The sequence below is a fragment of the Pimephales promelas genome, chromosome 21 (genome assembly GCF_988280905.1).
Source record: "Pimephales promelas chromosome 21, fPimPro1.hap1.1, whole genome shotgun sequence".
Classification (NCBI taxonomy): Eukaryota; Metazoa; Chordata; class Actinopteri; order Cypriniformes; family Leuciscidae; genus Pimephales; species Pimephales promelas.
In genome coordinates this window covers 17,843,977-17,869,053 of record NC_142789.1, presented here as the reverse complement: position 1 = coordinate 17,869,053, position 25,077 = coordinate 17,843,977, and the positions used below count along the sequence as shown (strand labels likewise).

The window sequence follows — 25,077 nt, the reverse complement described above, 5'->3', positions numbered from 1 at the left end:
TTGTTTATGTTTGGATTTAAACTGCCACTTCAGTCAATAGCCCCATTTTGGCTCAATAAGCACTTCCTTGTATCAGGTCAATTGTTCAACCTTGAAACTAAAGGAAGTTTGAGCCAGAATGGCGTTGTTTTGGCCGCGCCCCATCAAGCAGTCTCCTCGCGAGCCCTGTTTGATGACGTCGCGCTGGGCGAAGCTGAAGACGCTCTTAGCAACAAGCTAAGAAACCACACATCTCGATGGGCTCGATTACGGGACGGAACGCGCATCCAAAACACTCAGACGATTTTTGAGACAACTTGTTTGAGATTATGAGTTTATTTGGAGTTCTTGTTTTTATAATGAAAGCAAGTTAGACCTGTAGCGTTACTACCCGGAAAAGAGGAAACACTAGCCTGAGCTTTAGCTGGCCGCTGGACCGTATGCTCGGACTGGGATGACTCTTCTGTTCAAATCAACAACACGATATTCAGGAGAGGGAAAGAGTGGAGGAATTCGACATCCGTTTCATTTTTGGACTCAGTCTAATTGTACTTTAGGGAGGCATTTTGTGGTCACGGACACGTATTTGTTTCCCCTGCGACTTTGAATCTTCATCAGCATTCTGATGCATTTGTTAAGTTTTATTAGTATTGCTACAGGTTCGGACTTTTCTGTCTCTCTTCATCATTCTGGAAATATAGATACTTCTATTACTTCTTTTCCATGGTTGTAATACAGGTGGTCAAACTGATAAGCCTCATGAAAACAGCTTAAAGGGGATCATGTCTGAACCCTTCAGCACTGTGAAGTCGTCTCTCTAGCCTCTCTGGACATTAACAAGCTTCCTCTCGGATATAAGACTCTGATGATATTTTGGTCATCTCACTAGAAAAACATTGCATTATTGTTTTGGATGGATCTCGCTTTAGTGAAAATATTTTTCAGCGGAAAAGGAAATATTTGATGTTGATTACATGCAACTATGATGATATTGAGCAGAAAACCAGATGGCCCCATAACTGCAGGTAACGTTAGGTATTCATTATGAAATGCAATACCCTGCTCTGTAACTTTGATATTGGTTCACTTAGCAAGTGAAGACTATTTTGAAGACAGCCAATTCATTGTTTTAGGAATACGTTGGCGGTGTTGTTAACAATTGTTGGTTAATGTAACGTTACTGAAGTAAGAAAATGTCACAAGCCTGGAACTACATCCTGTTTATTCCTGATGAAGTTGTCACATGTACATCAGCAATGAAAATGCACGGGACAGTGGGAACAATAGCCTGTACAAGCCACATTGTCTTCATATGGTCAGTTTATTGAATTGGCATCTAAATAAGTGATAGTAAGGGGGTCTAAATGCTCAATAAGTTCATAGTATGTATTGTTTTGATAAAAATATTTAAACTCTTTAGTGTTCATTTCATCAACCATTTTGTAATGCAGCCTAATGAAGATTTCGTGTTTTTGATGCAACGAAAGTCATTGGGGTCCAAAACAACATTTTAGCATGGTATATAGAGAAAAAAAGCAGTTGAAACATTATTCAGATAATTTATGTTCCACAAACGAACTAAAGTTTACTCGCCCTCATTTTTAAGTAAAATGTCCCTTCAGGCAAAAGTGGTCTAGGTCATTAAGAAGCTTTAATAACATAATCGTTCAGAGTTGTGGAAACTGCTGAAACTGAAATGAGTCATGAAGCCTGGTTTAATAAGAAGACACCTGTTGTGTAATGTGCTCAAGAAACTATCTGACGCACCTGCGACTTGGTTACATACCTCCCTAAGGGGATTTGTGTTTCTCAGATAGGAACCCTGTTTTTTTTTTTTCGGTCTTTCTTATGTTTTTGTAATAGATTGTTTTAAATGTGTAGTGGGTATATTGGATGATTAAGTGACAAGTATGTTTTGTTTGTGGATCCACAACCTAACCCAACCTCTTTTTCCTGTTTGCATTTCTCCACAGCTCGCCACGGGGACGGTCTGTATGATTCCTACATGCGCACCGATCACATTGTGAACCAGGACGCTGATGTGAATGGACAGAGTCCCTCTGGGCTCCCCCCTCTCCCCAAACACACTGTAAGTCCTGACTTCCTGTTCCCCAGACCTAGTGCCAGGACTTTCTAGGGGTCATCTTTCACAGCATTCTTTCAGTGCGCCCTAGATGAAAATATTTCCCTAGTGCTCGCAGTTCTAAGGAACATTATTCAGTTCTAGAGAACAAGTGCGATTGAAAATCCAAATTCACTATGAAGTCTTGTACGAGTAAGCCGGTTTTTCAATCCCTGCCCCTCCAACTCAATATGTCCGGGTGGGTTTTAGTTGAGCACATGTTCTGCTGCCACTTGTGCATCTTGGAATGTTGCGTATTTAGACAAGCCTTCCTCCCACTTTCTGATAGTGGTAGTTCCATCTGCAGCACATCAAGTCTGTTTGTTGTCCCTCACAGCGTGTGTATTCCATGAAAAGCCAGTGCTTTTATTTGCCAATGAATAAAACATAACTGTATCAAATATCTGTTTTTATGCTGAGCAAATACACTAAAAACAATATCATGTTTAAACTGGACAGATTAAGCCTTGCAATGGGGTGCATGTAGCTTACAGTGTGATACGTCATCATGGGACCGGTGATGATGAAGGATATGATAATCCGATAATTCCCCACTGTACTATTATGCAATAAATAATTCGGTGTATGTGTTGTACCTGGTGAATTGTTTTTATTTTAAGACTGTATCACTCTTGTACTGCTATTATACTGCACTTCTAAGAGAATGAATTGGTAATTGGCCTCTGCAAATAATTAACTCTTAATTTGTCTACCATAAACATTCAATAAACAACTTTGATTTTCTGCCATTTGGGGTACAAGCAATCTTAGTAGTTTCCAGAATTTTCACTCGTTTATTTACCTAGCTTCCCACAAAGCAGATTTAATTTAGGTCACCTACTCCTTGTTGAGTCAACCAAGCTTTTTTGGTTGTAATTGAACAGCTGGTGCATTTGGCTAGTCTCTACAATATCCTTCAGTCCCCAACACACTGGTTTCTATTTTTGTCTCACTCCTTGAACCTGCCTTTCCATACCCCTTCCCCCTCCAAAATGATTGGCACAGTTTATTTGACACTTCATATTTGTATTCATTTTAATTTTATTTAAAACATTTAAGTGACCTAATTGTTGGTCCTTTGCTTTCTTCTTCTTTTGCTGTATGCAGAGCCAAACAAGCTATAGCTTGGGCTTAACTATAAATCTTTGATAGTGGAATCTTGAATGTGAATGGGGACTAGGAGCAGTCATGGTGCATTAAACATCCTGAATGTGAAAGATAGTTCCTCTGTTCCCCTTCACTCAGGGAAGCCCACTGTGACTGGCATAAACTACCGCTATTTATGACATGCTTATTTTGTAAGGCAAAGGTTCAATGCATATTTAATGATATAGTTGGGTCTAGTGGCGATTCCTCATCCATGGCAAGAATTCTTTCCAAGCGTTGTCCTGAAAGTATGCGAGGGAACTGAAGTCATACACCCTTTCTAAAAGAACATTTCCATGTTGCTTGGTTTTCCCTGTCTACTGAAATGCAGTTGATTCTGTATATAAATTGCATTTCTGTGCTTTGCAATCAGCATGATTTTAGGTCTTAACAACTAGACTCTTGCTTTCGTGGGTTTTCCTGGGAGTATGAAAGTAACCTCCTGTTCCACCATTTTTCAGTTCACGTTACAGTCATACTGAAGAGACTGTCTGGCATTCTCTGTCGCTGCAATGATCACTCATGCATCAAACAACCCCACTGGTCATATATTATTCCCAGGGTTACTAGATGGCTGATCAATTCTGCACGTTTGTGTCATTGATTGTTTAACAGTGGTCTGATAAAACCTCAGAGTTACAGTACATTGATTGTTCATTTGTATGCATGAGCCAGAAGCTATAATAGGAAGATTGTAAAAATTCCCTCAGCTAGCTTTGTCTTACAAAATTTGTTTTGGCAAATTGTTGAAATGTCTCTTTCCTTTTGAAGGGTGTCAACAAGCCTACAATGAAGGATCACCAAGCAATCCGAGGAGGACAGATGAAGGTGAAATATATTTACGAGGACACCTACAATCGCAAACTCAATGGTGTGAGCCAACATAATGGCACAAGCCAAGTACCAGCTAAGTCCCAAGCTGCAGTCTCCAAAGAGAGAAGCGTGGACAGCAACAGCTCTGTGAAATCCTCAGAGAGCTCAACAAAAGTCACAAAGCTGGGCAGCCCAATGACCCCAGAACAAGCTATCAAGCAACACCGACAGCAACTGACTACCTTGGAGCAACAGGAGATCCACAACTATCCTGAGATCTACTTCCTGGGACCAAATGCCAAGAAGAGGCAGGCAGTAACAGGGGGTACCAACAACTGTGGTTATGACGACGACCAGGGAGGATACATCCACGTGCCTCATGATCACCTTGGCTTTCGCTATGAGTTCCTCAAGGTGATTGGCAAAGGTAGTTTTGGACAAGTGGCGAAGGTGTATGACCACAAGTTACAGCAGCACCTTGCTTTGAAGATGGTGCGTAACGAGAAGCGCTTCCATCGGCAAGCTGCTGAGGAGATCCGAATTCTGGAGCACCTGAAGAAGCAAGACAAGACCGGCAGCATGAACGTAGTTCACATGTTGGAGAATTTCACCTTCCGCAACCACATATGCATGACCTTTGAGCTGCTCAGCATGAACCTGTATGAGCTCATCAAACGCAACAAGTTCCAGGGTTTCAGTCTCCCGTTGGTACGCAAGTTTGCACACTCTATTCTCCAATGCCTGGAGGCTCTCCATCGCCATAAGATCATCCACTGTGACCTGAAACCAGAGAATATATTGCTGAAGCAGCAGGGCAGGAGTGGGATCAAGGTAATTGACTTTGGCTCCAGCTGTTTCGATCACCAGCGTGTCTACACATACATCCAATCCCGCTTCTACCGTGCTCCCGAGGTCATCTTGGGATCGCGATATGGTATGCCTATAGACATGTGGAGCTTTGGTTGCATTCTGGCAGAGCTGCTTACAGGATACCCTCTGTTTCCTGGTGAAGATGAAGGTGACCAGCTGGCCTGCATGATGGAGCTACTAGGTATGCCACCTCAGAAACTGCTGGAACAAGCCAAGCGTGCCAAGAACTTCATCAGCTCCAAAGGCCACCCACGCTACTGCACGGTCAGCACACTTAGCAACGGCACGGTAGTCCTCAACGGGAGCCGTTCTCGCAGAGGAAAATTGCGAGGTCCCCCAGGAAGCAAGGAGTGGGGGTCGGCCCTCAAAGGCTGTGATGACTCCACGTTCATTGACTTTCTGAAGAAGTGTTTGGATTGGGACCCTAGTACTCGAATGACACCAGTTCAGGCTTTAAGGCACCCCTGGCTCTACAAGAGACTGCCCAAGCCTGCACCTGGTGGCGAGAAATCCATGCTGCCCAAACGGATCACAGAGCACAGCACCACTTTCCCTACTATTATCTCCAAGGTACCCCCAGTCATGGGCTCAACCAACAACAAACTGCGGACCACCATGATGGGTGACTCCACTGGAAGTATACCCTTTCGTACAGTGCTGCCGAAGCTTGTTTCATAGAGATTCCTTAGCTTTTCAGGGATAAAGACACATTTGTAGCCGTTTTAGAAGTGGATTTTTTTCCCCCCCCGTTTCTTTTCTAAATGAGTGTCAAAGCTCACTGTTGAAATTTTTAATGAAGTGTAGCAAGCAAAAACTTTTATACAACTATACTGTTTTTATCAAATGGCCTTCAGAGTGTGAAATTCAAAGTTGACATCAGGGCTGTTTTTTACACTTTGGTCTTGAATCCAGTGCTGTTGATTGAGGTGGGTGAAATTTTGATGCTGTTGCTCGCTCCTTATCCTGTCTTCTCTGAAGTTTACACTACTTCTGCTCAGACAAATGCACAACTTTTGTAACTCTAAGTGCTGTCTTCTGTGAATCTTAGTATACTTTTTAAGGGCTTAGAGTGAATTTTCTGGCTCTAATTGTCAGATAAAACATCTTTTAAATGTCTATTTGGTGTTCTAAAGGCCATGTTATCTTATCTTGGTCTAAAGTAGATCTGCACATTTTCTAATTTTATTCTATTTTAACAGTATCTTCCCCAGTCAATTGCATCCCATTTCTTTCCTCGACCGTTTATTTCTTTTGAGAATCTGTTGCTTTGAATATCTTACCATAGTAGAACAAGATGTAAGAAAGTTTGTACTTGTTGGTAAGTGGTGGAGTTATTCTGGTCACAATTCTGCCTGATGGCCATGCCCATTCCTGGAAGGTATTTGGGAAAGACTTTTGCACGGGTGTTGTAGGAGCGTGTTTTTATCAGTGCTATCTTGAAAGATATTGGTCAGGTTTCAATCGAAGGCAACAGGCAGTATCACGTGTTTGCTTGTAAACAGCAGTATGTATTTCCCTGAAGCTGATTGTGGGGGAAGGGAACTGCACGTTTCCAGTATTTTCAATAGCAGTGTGCTGTTTGCACACATCGATGATAGATACCAAACTGCCAGTGCGAGGACTTCATAAACATGTTCAAATTACGAGATAACAAAAGGTGGATGACATGCATCTTTCAGGATTCAGTTTTTTTTTATAGCATTTTATATAATGTCTCATTTTTATTATGTTTGCATTAATATGTGTGAGAAGATAAGGGGAAAAAACACGACTAAAAAGACAGTGCAGGGTAGTTCCCATCCCCCAAAGCTCACCATCAGGACACAGTGTGGTAAATTTCCAGTGACTTGTTGATTAGCCCGGAATATCTCTTTATAGAGACCTATTTTGTTCCCTTTTCACTCTTAGGTTTACAAGAGAATCTTGTTCTTTATACAGTAGAGCACACAGCACATTCACCCTCCCACAATGGCACTGCTCAGTGTCTGAACTTTGTCTGAGTATTTGTCCACGTGAAACCCCTGTATGGACAAACAATAATGCCGTTGGTTGTTCGGAAGGTTGTTTTATGATCTAATGTAAGCATGTTTATTGACATTGCCTCACTCTTATTAGCTGTGAATTGAACACTGAATGCTTAGAAGCTATTTTTTTCAAGGGAAGACACTAAACTGCTGAAGGACTGTGAAAATGAATGGTGCTTAACCCATTGGCCCTTTAAGTTTGTAAAGCACACTGTTTGCTACCTGGACCAAGGTAAGAATGAGGAATTCAGGCAAGTTGTCGCCAAAGTCCTCTTAATTGAAAAAAAAACAACAACATGTCTTTTCACACCTCTTTCTCAGGTTGAAACCCTTTTGGGGGTTAATGGACATTTATATATGATTCCACACATTTAGCAGGTGTAAAGATGATTTGACATTTAATAAAGCTAGGTTTCAGGAAAAAAAAAAAAAAACAGTATAGCTTTAGAGATGTTGGTGCTCAAAAAAAAAAACTATAAACCCCAGGCCTCTATAGTGTCTGTCTAGTCATAATCATTTTTGGGTTCATTTGTGGTCTCCCGCAAATTTTCAGTCGCTTTGTTTCTTTTTGGAATACATCAGGGGAAAGTAACCTTTTAAAATGGTTTAGTGTTTTTCTACTTTTCTTGTGAAATCCATTTTTTTTGCTCAAGAGATCTCTACCACAGCAATAACAGCATCACGCTCCACATCTGTCTACTTTGCTTTGGATTTCCTGTCTGTTTATCATGAATTTTTCACCAAAGCACCCATTCACATGGCTGTCTCTCCTTGGTTCGCCTCAGTGTGTAAACCCCTTGGTTCGGAGGACTCTAGTCTTGTGCCTTTAATTGAACACACTTGACTAAATAATGAAGTCTCAGCACGGGATGACTAACGTTTCACTTCCAGCTTTACTGGTCAGGTTTTTGTATTGCTTTTTATTTCATCCTTTTATAGAGTTTTTACTTGTTTTAAAGAGAAGTGAAAGACATAAAGATTAATTTTCCTTTAATACCCTTTGTCTGTTGACTGTTGGCCATGTGGTTCAAAGCATGATAGTCACAGAGCGCATGAAAATAAGTGATAAAGTGAAATAGGAGTAAATGAAATGTTTTAAATAATGACGAAGTGTGTAAGTAACCAAATGAGCTTGTATTAGTTTCTTTTTCTAAAAAAGAGAAATAAAAAAATCCATTTTACCATTGTTTTGTCTGAGAATTGTCATTTATCGATCCTTTTTCGTAAATGTTCTATCCCCTGGATGTTGGCATGAAAATAAAATTCATTGTATCTACTTTGTAAATCCATGCTATAGATCTTATTGAGAATCATTTATGAATGTAATAGAATTTTTCTTTAAACCCTCGTTTTTTTCCCTTTTACATTGATCTGTTACTCTCAGATGTTACAATATGGGAAAATTAAATGTTGTTACATGTGTTTCAGCATGTTGTCCAATTTTAAATGACAGAAGGAAGCATTCCTCCATAGTGCAGTACACAGCTGCAGGGAGTTCTGAACAATAATGTTTGAGTGTTATTCCAAGGCAAAGTTTACTCAACAAACAGGCACTTGAACACACCTATCAAATATAATGATTTATGCAGGAATCTTCATTTTAAATGACAGAAGGAAGCATTCCTCCATAGTGCAGTACACAGCTGCAGGGAGTTCTGAACAATAATGTTTGAGAACTTCTAGAAGTCAGAATTGCTCTTTGTGTGGATGTTATAACTGTCTTATGGGAAGTATTTAAGTGGTGGCTTGTCCCTTTGGGTATTCACCCACTACAGATGGGTGCATCATGTAGGTTTTTGACTGCATGTCTGCACAGAATGTAACAGACTAATGTTTTGACTTTTCCTCTCATTCACTTTTCCAATCGTATAGATCCACAGTTATAGATCCAAATGTTAAAATTGGCTTTGTTCTCGGTAGAATATCCCAGACACCAAAGTAGGTCATTCGGGCAAAGTGATGTGGAGAAATAACAGGATACTTGTAAACAGTCACAGGAGGTCTGGAGATATTCAAAATTGGACACTGTTTCTCCATGAGTAGAAATATGAAAGTATTTTTGTTAGACTCGGATTTACAGCCTTACTGAAGCTTGTCAAAACTTTCGGCAGCTGCAAAGAGGGCAAACTGGTCAGTTGGTGTATTTGCATATGATGAGGTCATAAACTTGCCGCAATATTTACATGTTTGAGGTGGATGTGTCCTGTGTGGAAACAAAATGAAAACTTACTTCATCCTCTTTTTATGTACCAACATCCCAATAAGTCATGATATAAATTGTGAAGTTGGTGTTTCTGATGATCTTGGTGTATTTGGCAGCCAATGTGTTGTCAAGACTCCAAAATATTCCAACATAATTCTCAAAACACTTAAGGAATTTATTATAACTACTTAATTGAATGTACCTTTCTCCTTTATCTTTCACTCAATTCAGATTTTCCTGAACAAGTTCTAAAACCCACAAAAGCATAAATATCTTTTGTTTTTTATCTTTTAAAATGAAACCAGAAAACTTTTCATTTCAGCTTCTGCTATGTTCAGTTTAGCGGCTGAAGCTAGCCTGCATTCACAGTGAAATTCGTTCTAATATTGCATGGTTTATTTTTCTTTAGGTTACCAATGCAAATGTTTATCAAACAGTTTTCAGGGTAGGCCTAGGCATAGTGTCGAGCTATGTCCCATTTTACATCCGCCATTTTGTAGGGAAATGAGTGTGAGAAATGTGTTCACTCTGAAAAATTCAAAGAGATGTTGCCTCGATGTTGTTTCAGCTTTAGTCATAGTTTTCGCTACCCTAAGCTAAAGTGCTACATGTGCTAAAGCTAACAACAACACATGATGTGCATAATTTATCTGCTAATTTAAAACTGTGAATGCTTTAATGTACAAATACAACTTTTTGTGGTATATATTTGAGATGATACTACCCTTTGAAATTTTGTCGTCGGATATCAAAGTACATAGCTTATACGACATCAATGAATTGAGACATGCAACGTGCATATGGGATTAATCGGAGCAGGTGTGTGACTGCCTGAAACAAGTCATGACCACCTCTTCACCAGTCTTCAACATGTCCAAACAGGCTCAGAACAACAGTGCATCAAGGTAGCCACTCGTATCTCATCAATCTCATTGAGATTTTAGAATGACATGGTTGATTTAGCCTCACAAACCTGTCCTGCTAGAGGAGAGCAGATTAAGTCAATCTCATTAAGGATCCAACACACTGAACATCTGACCCATATGGACTCATCGATGGCCAGGCACAGTGCGAATGGTCCAAGTAGTCGCATCCTCCCTCCCTTCTCCCGTTGCGTCAGGAACAGCCTTCCAGACTAAGGGTTTTACGAAGACTTAGTACTTTGGCCATATGGAGCCGTCACAGGGGTTTGTAGGCCAGCCACAGTGATGAGTGTGTGAGCTTTCATTAATCCTACAAAGGTGTATGATGACGAAGTTCATTTGTGAGAGAAAAGGACATACAAGTGTGTTTCCTCGACTCAGATGTTTTTATAATACACGCAAAAGAACGACACTTGTATAACTTTTTTTATTTTTTTTTATTTACTTAATAATTTTAAAGCAGCAGGTTTCCTCACTTTTTGAAAGTAAGCCAAGTGATCACTTTTACAGTATACCTTCTGGAATAGCCTATATGATTCGTTCAAATTCTGCGTAGCAAGCTCTAGGATGTGGAAAAGTGGTTCTATTGCATGTATTACAAAACATCTGATTCATGGAAACACACTTGTATGTAATTTGTATTTTCATGCAGATACATTTGTGTGGCTTTTCTCAGGAAGAGACACTCCAGAGATGTTATACAGAGTTTGAACATTATTTCATGAAACCATCCAACACAAAATGAATCAAAACAGCTGTTATGATGCAGAGACTTAGGGTAGTTCAACAAGTGAAAACCTCAAGAAAACTGTCCTTTTTGTTTATTCATTGTGTAGTCACGCGCTTCGTGCTTTTGCATGCCTCCTTAGTTTTAAGTGAATGCACCATTTTTAGAGAATGTTATTGGCTTTTGTGTGCTTTGGTTTCAATATCCCATGCTTGGTCTAGACACACAAGAATGCACCCGTTGACTTGCATTAAGAAGAATTGTATCTTCCCAATCAGTTAGTTCAGAGGATTTATACACTTTTTAGCTTGAGGTGACTTAATGAAAGACTCTGAAATGGAACGATTGCATCAGCGATGAAAACAAACAGATCTTACTGTATGCCCACCTGGATCTGAGTAGCAGTCATATTGACGTCTTTCAACTTAGTTGAATGAAATGCGTCAATGCAAAATGAGTCACTGATGCATCATAAAGTTTTCACACGCTGTTGTTGCTGACTATTTTCTCATAAAAAAGCTCTTATAAAACATCGCCCTGTGATTATTGTGACAGTTGTTGTGAGAGTCGACCACACAAGTCTACTTTAGCTGGTAAAACTGGCCTTTATGGAAGAAGGTTGTTTATCGAGAATTAAGGCTGTACAACAGGCCTGGGAAGTTCTGGCTTATAGAAACTCTTCAGTGAATGGATTGACAAGCTCGCTAAACATGAACCATTCATCTGCGGTATGTGCTACCTGACCAAAAAAAAAAATAAAATAAAAAAAAAGTGAATCTGCTTATTGCATGTCTTTGTTTCCATTCTGATAATGTTTCGAGAAGTTCGAGTTTCGCTATTGGGTTGAGATGATACTTGACATTAAAGTGAAATCTTGCAGAAATCCCCCTCACAAAAGCACTTGTCCAACACATGTCCACACAAGCCGCACACAGGTCCCCACAACTGCGGTGGCAAACAGTTTTGAAAGGTGGGGCTGCATTTTAGGAACATTTGTCCCACAACCCGAACATTCCACATTCCAGCGCAGCAGCCAGAGCCTCAGTAACAGCAGCACTGCTCTTGGTTCAGGACGGGCCAATGACTGACACACAGACATGGAAAAGCTGGCTATACTTATGATGAGTGTGGCCTACTTATATTACCCCAGCAACAAGTCAAACGATTCACCCAAGCAATCAAAAGAAAGTAAGTCGAAACATATTATTATTATTTTAATAATTATTTCAATGTAAAGGAAGTACATATTTAGCATCACCTAATTTGTAAAACTGAAATTGAAACAATAGTGTTAATCACAAACAAAATGCACTGAGCAAAACTATACAATAACTGTGTTATATCAACCCTTGACTTGTCAGTCTCCATACCAAAAATTGTAATGTACCAAAATAAGTGTCGTCATTCAGTCAATCCTGAATCATTTTGAACAGACGAGTTGCTGTAGACCAGAACTTCCCAGGCCTGGGGCCTATACGATGAAGCCGGTTTAGGTGGCTATAGTTTCAGTTTAGTTTGCGCCAACATTGGGTTTTAGGCACCATGAAAGTGGTTTGGCTTTTAGCAGTGTTCATCGCCATCGTAACTTACGCTCCACAGCTAACCTGGTCCGGGGCAGGTTATGTTTCAGGTATGAGGTTGCAAACCGAACTTGGACCAATCAGCTGTGAGCAAAGTGACACATGTCTGACACGATAAAGCCACTCCACCTGTTTCTACTCCAAATTAAAGGTCACTACACAGCGAATGATTTTAAAAGACAAAATCATGGCTTTTAGTAAATAAATTTGTCTGATTTAGAAATTATTTGGTTACACTTTATTTCGATAGTCACTTTAGACGTTCTACTAATTATAAGTAACTTTTCAACTACGTGTCAACTAACTCTCATTAGAGTATTAGTATATTATAGTAGACTGTCAGTAGACTGTTAGGTAATGGTTAGGTGTTAGGCTTTGGGTTAGGAGAATAAGTTTTCTTGTAGTCGCCAAGTTACTTATAGTCAGTTGAATGTCTGTTGGGGGACCAACAAAATAAAGTGTTAGCAGATATTAAGACAGACAGTCTACTAATACTCTAATGACAGTTAGTTGACATGTAGTTGAAAAGTCAATTATAGTTAGTAGAATGTCTAAAGTGGACTATCGAAATAAAGTGTTACCAATTATTTCTGTATATTACACCCTAAAACGATCTCACATGTACAATTTCAGTTCACGTTTTATTATTACACAGATTTTAAAGGAGTAAATATATAAAGCTAATATAAATATGCTTTAGAATCAATAAATGAAGCTACAAAATGACTACATATTAACTTAAATGTTAAATTCTCTCTATACCTTTATCAATAAACTAACTTCACAACTTTTACTTGCACTGATATACAGTAATGAGACTTTCTTTTATGTTTCCTCTTTCATAGCTATTTTCTTCTTGCTGTGTAAATTTGTTTAAATTCTTAATATTTTAATACTTTTTGAATTGCGCTACTTCTCTTGCGAGAAATTCATTTAAATGAGTTTTGAATGAGTTTCACTGTTTCTAGGCATGTGATTGGCTGTTCGCTACTGATGTCACAAGCCTGAGTTGACAGAGAAAGTTGATGATCAGCATCATGGTACCAACAAAGCCTGGGTTGGATTGGTTTGGTTTTGTCAACGCGAAACTAATCCTGCAACCCTGAATTTGGTTAAGTTGTGCAACTTTAACTCTATAGCTAAACAACCTTTCATAAATGCCAGTTTTACCAGTTTTTAAAGTTCTTTAATGTTGTCATTTTAATTGTTTTTAATCCTTTTATTAACATCTATTTAGCTTTATTTTTTTCAGCTTTAGTTTATTTAGTTATTTCATTTTCAAGATGACTCTGAACATGTGCTTTTTGATGTTTATATTTTGCTTTATTTTATTTCAGCTTTATTTCAATCAACAAAAACAATTTTTAATAGTTGTAGTTAACAGTAACAACACTGTTGTGCACAGGCTTTTGTACTGGCATTCTTTAATCTTATCAATTGTTATTTTCATTTTCTTTAATCTTATCAATTGTTATTTTCAGGATGAACTTCCTCATTCATCTGTCTTACCTTTGTTTGTCTTGTCTCTCATATCTCTTATGCTCTGACTCAGTCTGTCTGTCATATGTTTTTTTGCTGATTTGTTTATGGCTCAGCAGCAACTCAGCAGGCCTCAGACAGCACTGAAATAGCGCATGACCCCACAGTCTGCCCGAAGAGCTGGAAAATGAGAGCATGTTCCTCTTTGAGAGCGTCCGTCTGAGGAGCATCTGCCTTTCACGCCCCATTTTAACGGCTTATTTCTGAGAAGAAAAATATCTTTTTTCTTAGCTGACAAATACAGCACTGCTGGTCATCAGCATAAGGTGTGTTTTGGATACTTGGGACCAGCATGGGTTGCTGGTGGTCACCAGCCTTGAGAACACCAGCTAGACCAGCACTATACAGCTCTAACCAGTCTGGACTAACCTGGAATTCATGCTGGATTTTTCAGCAGGCAATGGAGACGCTCATAAAAAAAAACTCACAGCATCTGCTCTTACTTTTCTCTCTTCCTGGCTCCCAGAAGTAATTTCCTCCCTCCTTTTCTGTTCTTTTTTGTTTTCTGATGGTGTTGCCTGGCACAGTCCTTAAAGAGGTCACGAAACCAACTTCACTTTGTGATGCAATTCTCTCAAGCAGCCGTCTTTATCCAGCCATCATAATGTTGATCTTTAAATAGCCAGGCAAGACGCATCAACACCGACTGACTCCATACTCACAGGGCAAGGTATCTTTGTCATCATGGCAACAGTCTGACCCCAGATATTCTTATGTGATGTGTTTTTAATAATGTTACCATTATTCAATTGTATCTATGTTATGTGGCAACAGCAAACCAAATAAGAACAAATTGGGAGAAAAATGGTGCTAGACCTACACACTGTAAAAAAAAATTTGTTGGCTTAACTTAAAAAAGTAAGTAACCTGGTTGCCTTAAAAATTTTAAGTTCATTGAACTGGAAAAAGTGAGTTAATACAATGAAGGAGAATGATTTAATCATCATAAACTCAAAATGATATGTTATCTGAACTAAATAAATTATTTAAGTTAATTTGACAAAAAAAAAATGTTCTGATTACTACACTGTAAAAAATATTGTTGGTTTAACTTAAAAAAGTAAGTAACCTGGGTTGCCTTAAAATTTTAAGTTGATTGAACTGGAAAAGGTGAGTTAATTTAATCATCAGAAACTCAAAATAATAAGTTATCTCAAGTAAATAAATTATTATAAAGTTGATTTGACAAAAGAAAATAACAAATTTGTGATAACAAATCTTAAAAATATTTTTTTTACAGTGCAGTATATGGAAAAGGGAGTATTGACACCAGCACTGGGAATGAGTTAAGTCTGACTTTTTTAATGCACTTAGTGACTGCAATGTGTACTGCTGTTTACAAAAGAGAAGGAGCTTTTGGATTGCATCCCCTGTTCTCTCAGAAAAGGTTTTGTTCTAAAGCAATTGCTGTGAGCATCACGTGAGTGGCCTACTTTCCCCCTGGGCTCTTCAGAGTGTGCTCCATAAATTGTAATTGGGGTATACGCGTCTTGTGCGATTTATGCTGGGCCTTCACACAAACATGATTCCATAAAACTCTCCTTTGTTGCAAAGTACATTTAATGGAGTGCACAATGTTGGATATTCATATCAGTGATATTTATGAGTCTAAAGTTGTCTGTTTGCTTGCAGATTTATTGTATGATGGTGTTTTCCTAACAACAAACTGAATGACTTTTACAGCTTATTTTAAAACAGCCCAGCAGAAAACGAATCTATGTTGGTTTAGGATTCAACTGTGCCAAACAGACCTCAACATACAAAACACGGTAACACTTTCTTTCTTTCTTTTTACCGTGTCCTTGTTTCATGATATGTTACATGCAGTTACTATAAATTATGCATAATTAATTAACCCTATACATTTAATTAAAGATGCAGTTTGTAACTTTTGGCACTCTAGCGGTTAATAAACAGAACTGCATGTGTCTTGCGGAAGAGCATTGTAGTCGGAGCTACTTCTCTCGCTATGACGAGTCACGCAGGTAATGGGATACTTTGCAGTGGTACGACCTGAACCAGTCTAAAATATTCAGAATATAAACACTTATTATAGTGATTCAGGATAAGACAAAAACACGGTTTGAGCTTATTATATAAATTTTGAACACAAAAAAAGTTAAGGACTGCAGCTTTAAAGGGTTAGTTTACCAAAAAATGAAAATTATGCAGAATGTGGTTGCCCAGCCCTGTGTTTGAACCGCGAGACACGTCAAAGCTTACGCTATTTACTCCTACATCTTCAACTGTTACTCTTTTGGCATAAGTCAACTTGCGTATGGCCGCCTGCCGGAAGCTCAACATCGATAAAGTTTTACATGTGGATATTTTTGGAACACATTAAATGTGGAATGCATCACTTTACTTCAGAAGGCCTCTATTAACCACCCAGAGCCATGCGGAGCACTTTTATCATGGATGGATGCACTTTGATGGACTTAAAAATATACCCATTCACTCCCATTATAAAGCTTGGAAGAGCCAGGACATATTACACAACAAATGCCTTAAAATAAAGTGTAACCCAAATCAAAATAAGGGCAACAATCTTGGTTTTCAAGTAGAAAATGAATTCCAGATGTCGCAAAAAAAGCTTTATAGTTTAAAGCTTAAAGCTTTATAGTTTGTTGTAAATAAAACAAAGATGAATGCAGTATGTTTTACTTACTTTCACACTTAAAAATCTTGCTTAATTCAATGTTACTTACAGAGTGAATTTCTGAGTGAAAATTTTACTTTTTTTTTTTTTTTTTGCTGTGGAGTCATGCCCAAGTTTTATAGCTGACTTGTTAACCATACTTGTTAAATTATGCTGTATTTCACCACAAAAAAAATTTAGTGCGGCGATCTAACTGCAAAAATTTATGTAAGGCAACATTTATCCATTTTATTTTTTATTCTATTCTATTTAATTATTATTTTTACATTACTATTGCCCCTCTTTAAATTATTTTACATGCAGTACAGATCAACCTGACCCCAGAGCAGAACATATTGTGCATGGACATTGTCTCATTTCACAGGAAGCAGCTTGTTGCTTAGCATCACTGTTGCTAGGTAAACAAGTTATTTGTAGCGAGTGTCAGGTTTTAGTTGGGAGGCTGCAATGCATAAAAAACCATCCTGGACAAGATTACAGGTGACTTTCAGTCCTGCCATTCCCTCCAGGGAAGAGTTATCCTCCCTATGGTTCACAAATAGACTTGTTCTTTTGAATAATATGATTAATAATACAGATCTTAGCTACTTTACCATTGGCTGTACAGGGATCAGCAGGTTTGAACTTTTAAAAAGATGCTTGGTATCACTTTTTTTTTTTACAATCCTGTTCCCCATGTACATCCTGTTTACTTATAAATAGTCACAATAAGTGGGTAATAACTACTAAACCTAAACCTAAACTCATTATTTCCCATACTTTCTTAGGTAGTACACTGCATGTACACGTACTGTAAAATAAAGTGCAACTGGATGCTCTTAAAGAGGTCAGGGCTGTTGACAGCTGAGGACAGAAACAGAAATGTTGGTCTGGGCCCTGTGATAATGAGGGCACTCAAAAAGTATCAACAATATTTGTTAATATATAAATATTCTTTGTTGGTCTTTCACCTTTATTCAGATTTAGCATGTATCTGATCGTGTGCTATCAAAAGCGATCTTCAGCCATCCAACATGACCTTTGTGATTATAAAAAGCGTTTTATGATTCAAGTCATTATCTCCATCTATTTATAGTCTTGTTTATTCACTAGTTCAAAAGTTTGGCAATGGTAAGAATTTTGTACGTTTTTGCATAAAAACAATATTTTATGCTCACCAGCTGCATTTATGTGAACAGTTTCTTTTGCATTTCTTATTATCAGTTTTAAAGTTTAGTGTGTTCCAGTTTGTTCCCTTGGTTACTGATTACGTTGTTGTTTATTTCAACGCATTCGCATCCCAAGACGTCATATACAACACTTTTGCCAAAGCGTAGACATCCAAGGCACATGGCACCCTTTAGCGTCAAATGAGACGCTTCGGTTGTGGTAGGTTTAGGTATGGGGTAGGGTTAGGGTTAGACCACTAGGAGGCGCCTTCTACCCCATATATATATATCTCATTTGACGCTAAATGGTGCCATGTGCGTTGGATGTCTATGCTTTGGTAAAAGCGTCATATACGACGCCTTGGGATGAGAACGGGCTCTTTATTTCGTTTTTTTATTAGCTCTCCTTGTGTATTTATGCCCTTAGTTTTCATCAGTGTTTTGTCTTGTGTTAATGTGGTATGTTTGGTAAGTGTTTCCCATTCCTGTTCCTGTTTTCTCCTCATCATCATGTTTACTGACCAGGAAATTGTGACAATTTGACTCCCAAGAATTAATCATTTACAGATGCATGGCTTCATCCCTCATTAATATCAGGAACATGTCAAGGTCAGATATGTTGGATGTCAAGAGTTTTTTTCAATACATATATTAGCTATTCCTTTAAAAATCATCACGGTTGGAAAAATGTAAGGCCATGTATGTGTGTATTTGTCTGAGGGAGAAATTGTGTGTGTGTGTTCAGATGTCTGTGTTTGTTTTCTTTGTTTGTTGCATGTGAGCAAGTGGTGAAAAAAAATCCCATGCTGTCTATGGCCAGGCCTCCTGCCGAGCAGCTGTTGGCATGCTGAAGGAGCAGCTCAGCTTTGTTCTCCTTGCACACTGACCGCTGAGAGCTTTCCCATGTCAACAGGACAGGGCTCAAAGCAAGGCCTTGAAGTACCCTATATCCGTCTGCTCATGACAGGATGCTGTTCGCAAGTCTCCTTTTCCCCTGGTCCAAGGTCAGTTTTGCGCCACATATTAGACTGATAATGATAATGAATTGGGTCAGCACAGCTGGTCATGGATCAGTTTAAAAGGAAACAAGGCAGTTGCCAGATCCCGGTTCGTGAGGGAGTCTGGTTCATCCGCTCTATTAGAGTCACAGCAATTACAGACACTTGATCAGGGATTAAACACCCGTCACAAGCAGACTGGAGGCCAAACTAACATCAAACTGCCATAGTATAGGCTACTCTGTGACGTGTGATTTAAGTTCAAATAAAACATTTAACAAAAGGTTTTTGGGTAATCGTTTTTGTTTTTTGGTGATACAAAGTATTTCAACTCGTATTTTGCTTAGGTTATACCTTTTGCTATTATATTTTGTTTGGTTATGGACTCACCTAAAGGATTATTAGGAACACCATGCTAATACTGACTTCAGAACTGCCTTAATTCTATGTGGCATTGATTCAACAAGGCACTGAAAGCATTCTTTAGAAATGTTGGCCCATATTGATTGGATAGCATCTTGCAGTTGATGGAGATTTGTGGGATGCACATCCAGGGCATGAAGCTCCCATTCCACCACATCCCAAAGACCCTCTATTGGGTTGAGATCTGGTGACTGTGGAGGCTATTTTAGTACAGTGAACTCATTGTCATGTTCAAGAAATCAATTTGAAATGATTCAAGCTTTGTGACATGGTGCATTATCCTGCTGGAAGTAGCCATCAGAGGATGGGTACATGGTGGCCATAAAGGGATGGACATGGTCAGAAATAATGCTCAGGTAGGCTGTGGTATTTCAACGATGCCCAATTGGCACTAAGGGGCCTAAAGTGTGGCAAGAAAGCATCTCCCACACCATTGCACCACCACCAGCCTGCACAGTGATAACAAGGCATGATGGATGTTCTCATTCTGTTTATGACATATTCAGACTCTATCATCTGAATGTCTCAACAGAAATCGAGACTCATCAGACTAGGCAACATTTTTCCAGTCTTCAACTGTCCAATTTTGGGTGAGCTCTTGCAAATTGTAGCCTCTTTTTCCTGCGTGTTGTGGCTTTACAAATGCTTTGCTGCGGTTGTAACGAGTGGTTATTTTAGTCAAAGTTGCTCTTCTATTAGCTTGAATCAGTCGGCCCATTCTCCTCTGACCTCTAGCATCAACAAGACATTTTCGCCCACAGGACTGCCACATACTGGATGTTTTTCCCTTTTCACACCATTCTTTGAAAACCCTAGAAATGGTTGTGCTTGAATATCCCAGTAACTGAGCAGATTGTGAAATACTCAGACCGACCCGTCTGACACCAACAACCATGCCAAGCTCAAAATTGCTCAAATCACCTTTCTTTCCCATTCTGGCATTCAGTTTGGAGTTCAGAAAATTGTCTTGACCAGGACCACACCCCTAAATCCATTGAAGCAACTGCCATGTGATTGGTTGATTCGATAATTGCATTAATGAGAAATTAATCAGGTGTTCCTAATGATCCTTTAGGTGAGTGTATTTTGCTATTGTGTTGCAATAAACACAATGTGTGAGTTGAGAATAGATGTGATCCAATCTTGACCAACCCTAAAAGCCTAAAATATCAGTTATGTTATATTAGTTACATTTCTCCTACTTACAAGTCATGACAAAAACACTTAATAGAAAAAAATAATAATAATAGTTGCATATAACCACAACCATGAAATATGTTGTTCACCTGTACAATTAAATGTAGTATTACTCTAAAATAATATGTATGTAAATAATGAATTGTGTGTATGAGCAGAGAAATGAGAAAAGCCTGGAAGTCTGGAAAATTCACTGTCCTGGAAAAAAAATGAATTACTCTTATAACAATTACTTTTACTCTGCTCATAAACATCTACTGTAAGCAGTCTGCATTATTTTGTGCTGCATTAAAATGTTATCAGACAACATGAGGACACTGAGAGTGAAATCACATTGGTTCCACAATTCTATTTGTCTTCTGAAATAAAACAATTCTAAAAACAACTGCGCAAGCCTAAAAGAGATTAGAGTAAAACACCACTGAGCCATCAGTATTAGAGGTCTCTAAATAATTCAGCTCTTTAGTTGTCTCAAGTAAATGCCAGATGGTTTTGCTATTAAGCATGCAGAAACTATAATAGTTTTATGCAAGTGCTAATAAAGTTGTCGAACAAGTCTGGTAAGTGTGCTTTTAGCCATCTTGTGAATAATGCAGCTTGCACTTACAGTACTTCTATCTTTGCCATCCAGATACACTGAATTATAAGTTATCCTTGATAAAGAGTTCAGAACATTTAAAATATATATATATCTAGTCTACATTATTGTCTTGTAATTCAAATGAAGCCATTCAATTGGTCTAAAGGGGGTTGTGTTTGTTCTCTTGTGAGATTAAGGAAGTTAATTTGCGGCTTTCCCTTGTGACTTCTTCTGAAACAAGAGACAGTATTGTCTGCATTAGTTTTTTACATTGTTGAACATACAAAAAAGGTGTAAATATTTGAATTGAGGTGTAATCCAGTGGATTTCTAGTTCAAGGTTAGACTGCATTGCATTCTGTATACTTTCCAGTCTGCCATGGAAAACTTTAAGCAAGGAGACATCTGTTTGAGTTGAAGTCTAATTGGCCAAGAGACCTTGCAAGCGGTAATTCATTTAATCCTATTAGCCAGTGAAATCTACACTGAAACGTGAGGCTTGTATTTGCAGCAATATTAGAACGTGATACGTATGCAGATGTCCAAGGCATGGCAGTTTATATATAACTATCTCCTCTGCACGACATGGAGAGAGATTAGTTTAGAGAGAGGTTACCATTCATGCAAGAATGATAAGGAAACACCTCAGATGGCCTTTGGCAAATACCCCAAGATGGCCATATTGTGTATGCATGAGCGGAGTCACTGGGATCGCCCATTTCAGGTCTGATGGGCCAACACCATGCCAGATATGAGGAATAAATGTGGACTGCATTCAAAATACATACACTGAAAAAATAATACATTTAATTAAAATCCATTTTAATGATGTAACAGTAAATTTGCAGTTTCGCCTTCAGTTATCATTTCAAGAGTTCATTTCATTTAATAAATTATTATTTTATTTCCTTTATTATGTATAATTTTAGTTTTTATTACTACTGTTCTTTTTTTAATTCTGATTTTTTATTTTTAATATGACTCCTGAGTTGATTATATGGAAAAGCTGCCTTCTATATTTATCTAGGGCAGTAGGCAGAGGTTTTGCAGGCCGGAGTGTCACATGTTGAAACATGACTCAAGACAGGTCAAGAATTAGTGAGCCACTGAACTGACCTTGCCCCAGTCAATGTAAAGAAATGCCTCTACTGGAGAAGAATGGGCAATAGGAAAAGCTCAATTTGGATGTGGGACAGTTAAATGCTCTGGGTTTCAAAATCTGGGAACTACTTTAAAATACTTGTCTGAAGTTAGATTATCCACACAAACATTGCTGCATATAGGGGTGGCTTATGTTTCCGGGTAATCTTGCACACAAGTGACTCTGGTAATCTAAATGCAGGATCAGGAGGTTTTAGGCGGATTTGGCGTCTGTGCCCAGAAGCACAGGGACCTAATGCAGGAACCGATAGATGAAGCAAGTGACTCACATTTCCTCATTGCTTCAGGTCAGAATTGATTAGAGATCAGCTGAGTATGGAAAGAGAGAGTCGACAGCAGGTGTGTGGGTCTGTTATACGCCAGCGCTCGTTATTGGATAGACTGGTGGTAGACAATGCTGATAGGCTGGAAAGCCTAAAAGTAAGCTACTTAAACACTGCAGCAAAAACAGTGGCATGACAGATGATACTGTAATAAGATAATATGTTTTCTAATTTGACAAAGACATATAAGCTATTATTTACACCTATGGTGTAACCATTTAAACCATTATGGGCCAGATTTAAACAGGGCAAATTAGCATGAGAGCACAATTCCAAAAAAGCTCTGAAGGGAGTGGAAAGTTCTGCGCTTGATCTACTGACGACGTGCAAATTAAAGAACACGGAAGCAGCCAGATCATTTCCATAATGACGAATCTAAGAGCAGCGTCTGATTTAAGACTTGCTTTTTCAGCCCGTTCTCATACCAAGGCGTCATCTAACTGACGCTTTTGACTATGCGTCAACATCTGACGCACATGGCACCCTTTAGTGTCAATATGAGATGCAGATATATATGGGACAGAAGGCGCCTCCTAGTGGTCTAACCCTAACCCTACCTCAGACCTAAATCTACCCATAACGGAAGCATCTCATATTGACGCTAAAGGGTGCCATGTGCGTCGGATGTTGACGCATGGTCAAAAGCGTCAGTTAGATGACGCCCTAGGATGAGAATGTGTTCGCTTTTTGGGAGCGGTAAACAATAGAACCCAACCGATAAAGGATTTTGAAGGCCGATACCGATAAAAATATTTTTTGTTTAAAATCCGATATTCCGATATATCGGCCGATATTTTCTTTTTTTCTTTTCTTTCAAAAAACGCGCAACAAAACATTAACATATTTCCCTAACATTTGTTATTTGTAGTTATTCATGAGTTTTAACTAAAATAATATGATAATGCATTTTAAAAAATAAACGTGTCACACCAAAACAGACTGATGATACTGGCATTAGCTAGCTTTGTGGTTAGCTAGTCTTTGGTGAGCCATAATTTAGCAATGGATAATGTCATACTGCCAATATTGTAAAACATATTTTAAATATAACAGGCCAAGGAGAGATGATACGTCTCATTGTTATAACTGTTTTGCGCTATTAAAGAAATACTTCAGTCACATTGTCAAAAGTTAAAAGGACAGTCAGTCAACTACATTGTAACAACGTAACGTAACTATTACTAGCTAATTCCGCTTCACTCTCGGCTTATTTAACAGCAGCAAAAGTAGACATGAATTTTGTCGTGCTTATTTGAGTTAAGAGAAGTGATGGAGATGTTTTTTTTTTTGTTATTCATGTATCGTGACCAACTCAACGAGTGTTGCCAACAGGGACAGTGTAGAGTGCCCTCTGGTGGACAAACTATACAACTCCAACGCTCATGACATGGTTCAAGCGTGTTTCGTCTGTTTTTCTTTTTCTTTTTGAAATAGTAATTTATCTGCCATTATAACTGTTAGTACCGAAAGTTTGGAAAATGCCCAATATCGGCCGATAATATCGGCCTGCCAATATATCGGTCTGGCTCTAGTAAACAATGGTGCAAACACCAGTACATTGACGAGCGCAAACCTTAGTAAATCACCTTGCATGATTCATTGAAATACTCTCCTCCCATAAATTATGTGTCTGAAAGGAAAACCACAAATAATAATTAATAATAATAATTCGTTATATAGCGCTTTTTTGGGTACTCAAAGCGCTTTACATTAAAGGAGGAATCTCCTCAACCACCACCAATGTGCAGCATCCACCCGGACCTGGATGATGCGACGGCAGCCATATTGTGCCAGAACGCCCACCACACACCATCTTATTGGTGGAGAGGAGACAGTGATGAAGCCAATGAGTATATGGGGGTGATAAGGAAGCCATGATGGACATTGGCGCCAGAGTTTCACCCCAACTCTTTTTCCGAAGGATATTCCTGGGATTTTTAATGAACACAGAGAGTCAGGAACTCGGTTTATCATCTCATCCGAAGGTAATAATAGTATAAGAACATAATAATATAGTATAATACTAATATATATATATTTTTATACTTTTTTACAGTTACATTTGGATTTCTGCAACGTTTGGAAACAATATTTATTGTGAACAGCACTATAGAAATAAATTTGAGGAAAATGTTGGATGATTCAATATATGTAGGTCATTGTTAATGGTTCCACTGACGAGACGACAAGTTTAAATCTGTTTGCTATTTTGTTGCCTCTGCCAACCTGGCTGGTTCCCAAAGAGTAGTGGGTTACTGGGTCTGGAAATACAAAGATGTGGACTTGCTCGAAAGTGTATTTGAGGCCTTTTGTAAAAAAACAATCCCAAATCAGTTGTACATGACAACTGGAGCATTTAGGTGTGTCATCACTTTGCTCTGGTAACTGAGAAGTGAAGTGTAAAGTGGGGCAGTTTTTGCAGCTGAGTGAGACACAAGGAAACCTGGCACCCAGAAGTAGGCTAACAAATTTCTACCATCAGGCCCTTTGTTGTTTATGGAAATGACACAAGGGGGAGACGACAGGCGTTTTCATGTGACTCAAACGTGCAAGCACTGCGGCCGGCCACAAAGACCCTGTGGTGCCCTACTAACCTCGCCTGGCATTTTGTAAGCACCCTTAATTGTGCACCAATAAAATCATTGTGGGACTGTTTTAAACAA

General features: G+C 38.7%; 1 protein-coding gene across 1 annotated transcript; it reads left to right on the top strand.

The window, feature by feature from the left end:
* The first annotated feature begins 176 nt into the window (after positions 1–176).
* On the top strand, positions 177–8,140 carry dyrk3 (dual specificity tyrosine phosphorylation regulated kinase 3). Its single transcript, XM_039673630.2, has 3 exons — positions 177–1,004; positions 1,953–2,068; positions 4,019–8,140. Exons 1-3 carry the CDS (start codon positions 962–964, stop codon positions 5,606–5,608), a joined length of 1,749 nt encoding a protein of 582 aa, XP_039529564.1. The 5' UTR covers positions 177–961; the 3' UTR covers positions 5,609–8,140.
* Positions 8,141–25,077: the final 16,937 nt, after the last annotated feature.

What these genes read in the sequence shown, in the direction of transcription:
- dyrk3 (XM_039673630.2), top strand. Translation starts at nt 962, where the DNA reads ATGATGATATTGAGCAGAAAACCAGATGGCCCCATAACTGCAG. An exon ending in AGATGGCCCCATAACTGCAG is followed by an intron (nt 1,005 to 1,952) that starts GTAACGTTAGGT and finishes ATTTCTCCACAG; the next exon opens with CTCGCCACGGGGACGGTCTG. An exon ending in CCCCTCTCCCCAAACACACT is followed by an intron (nt 2,069 to 4,018) that starts GTAAGTCCTGAC and finishes TTCCTTTTGAAG; the next exon opens with GGTGTCAACAAGCCTACAAT.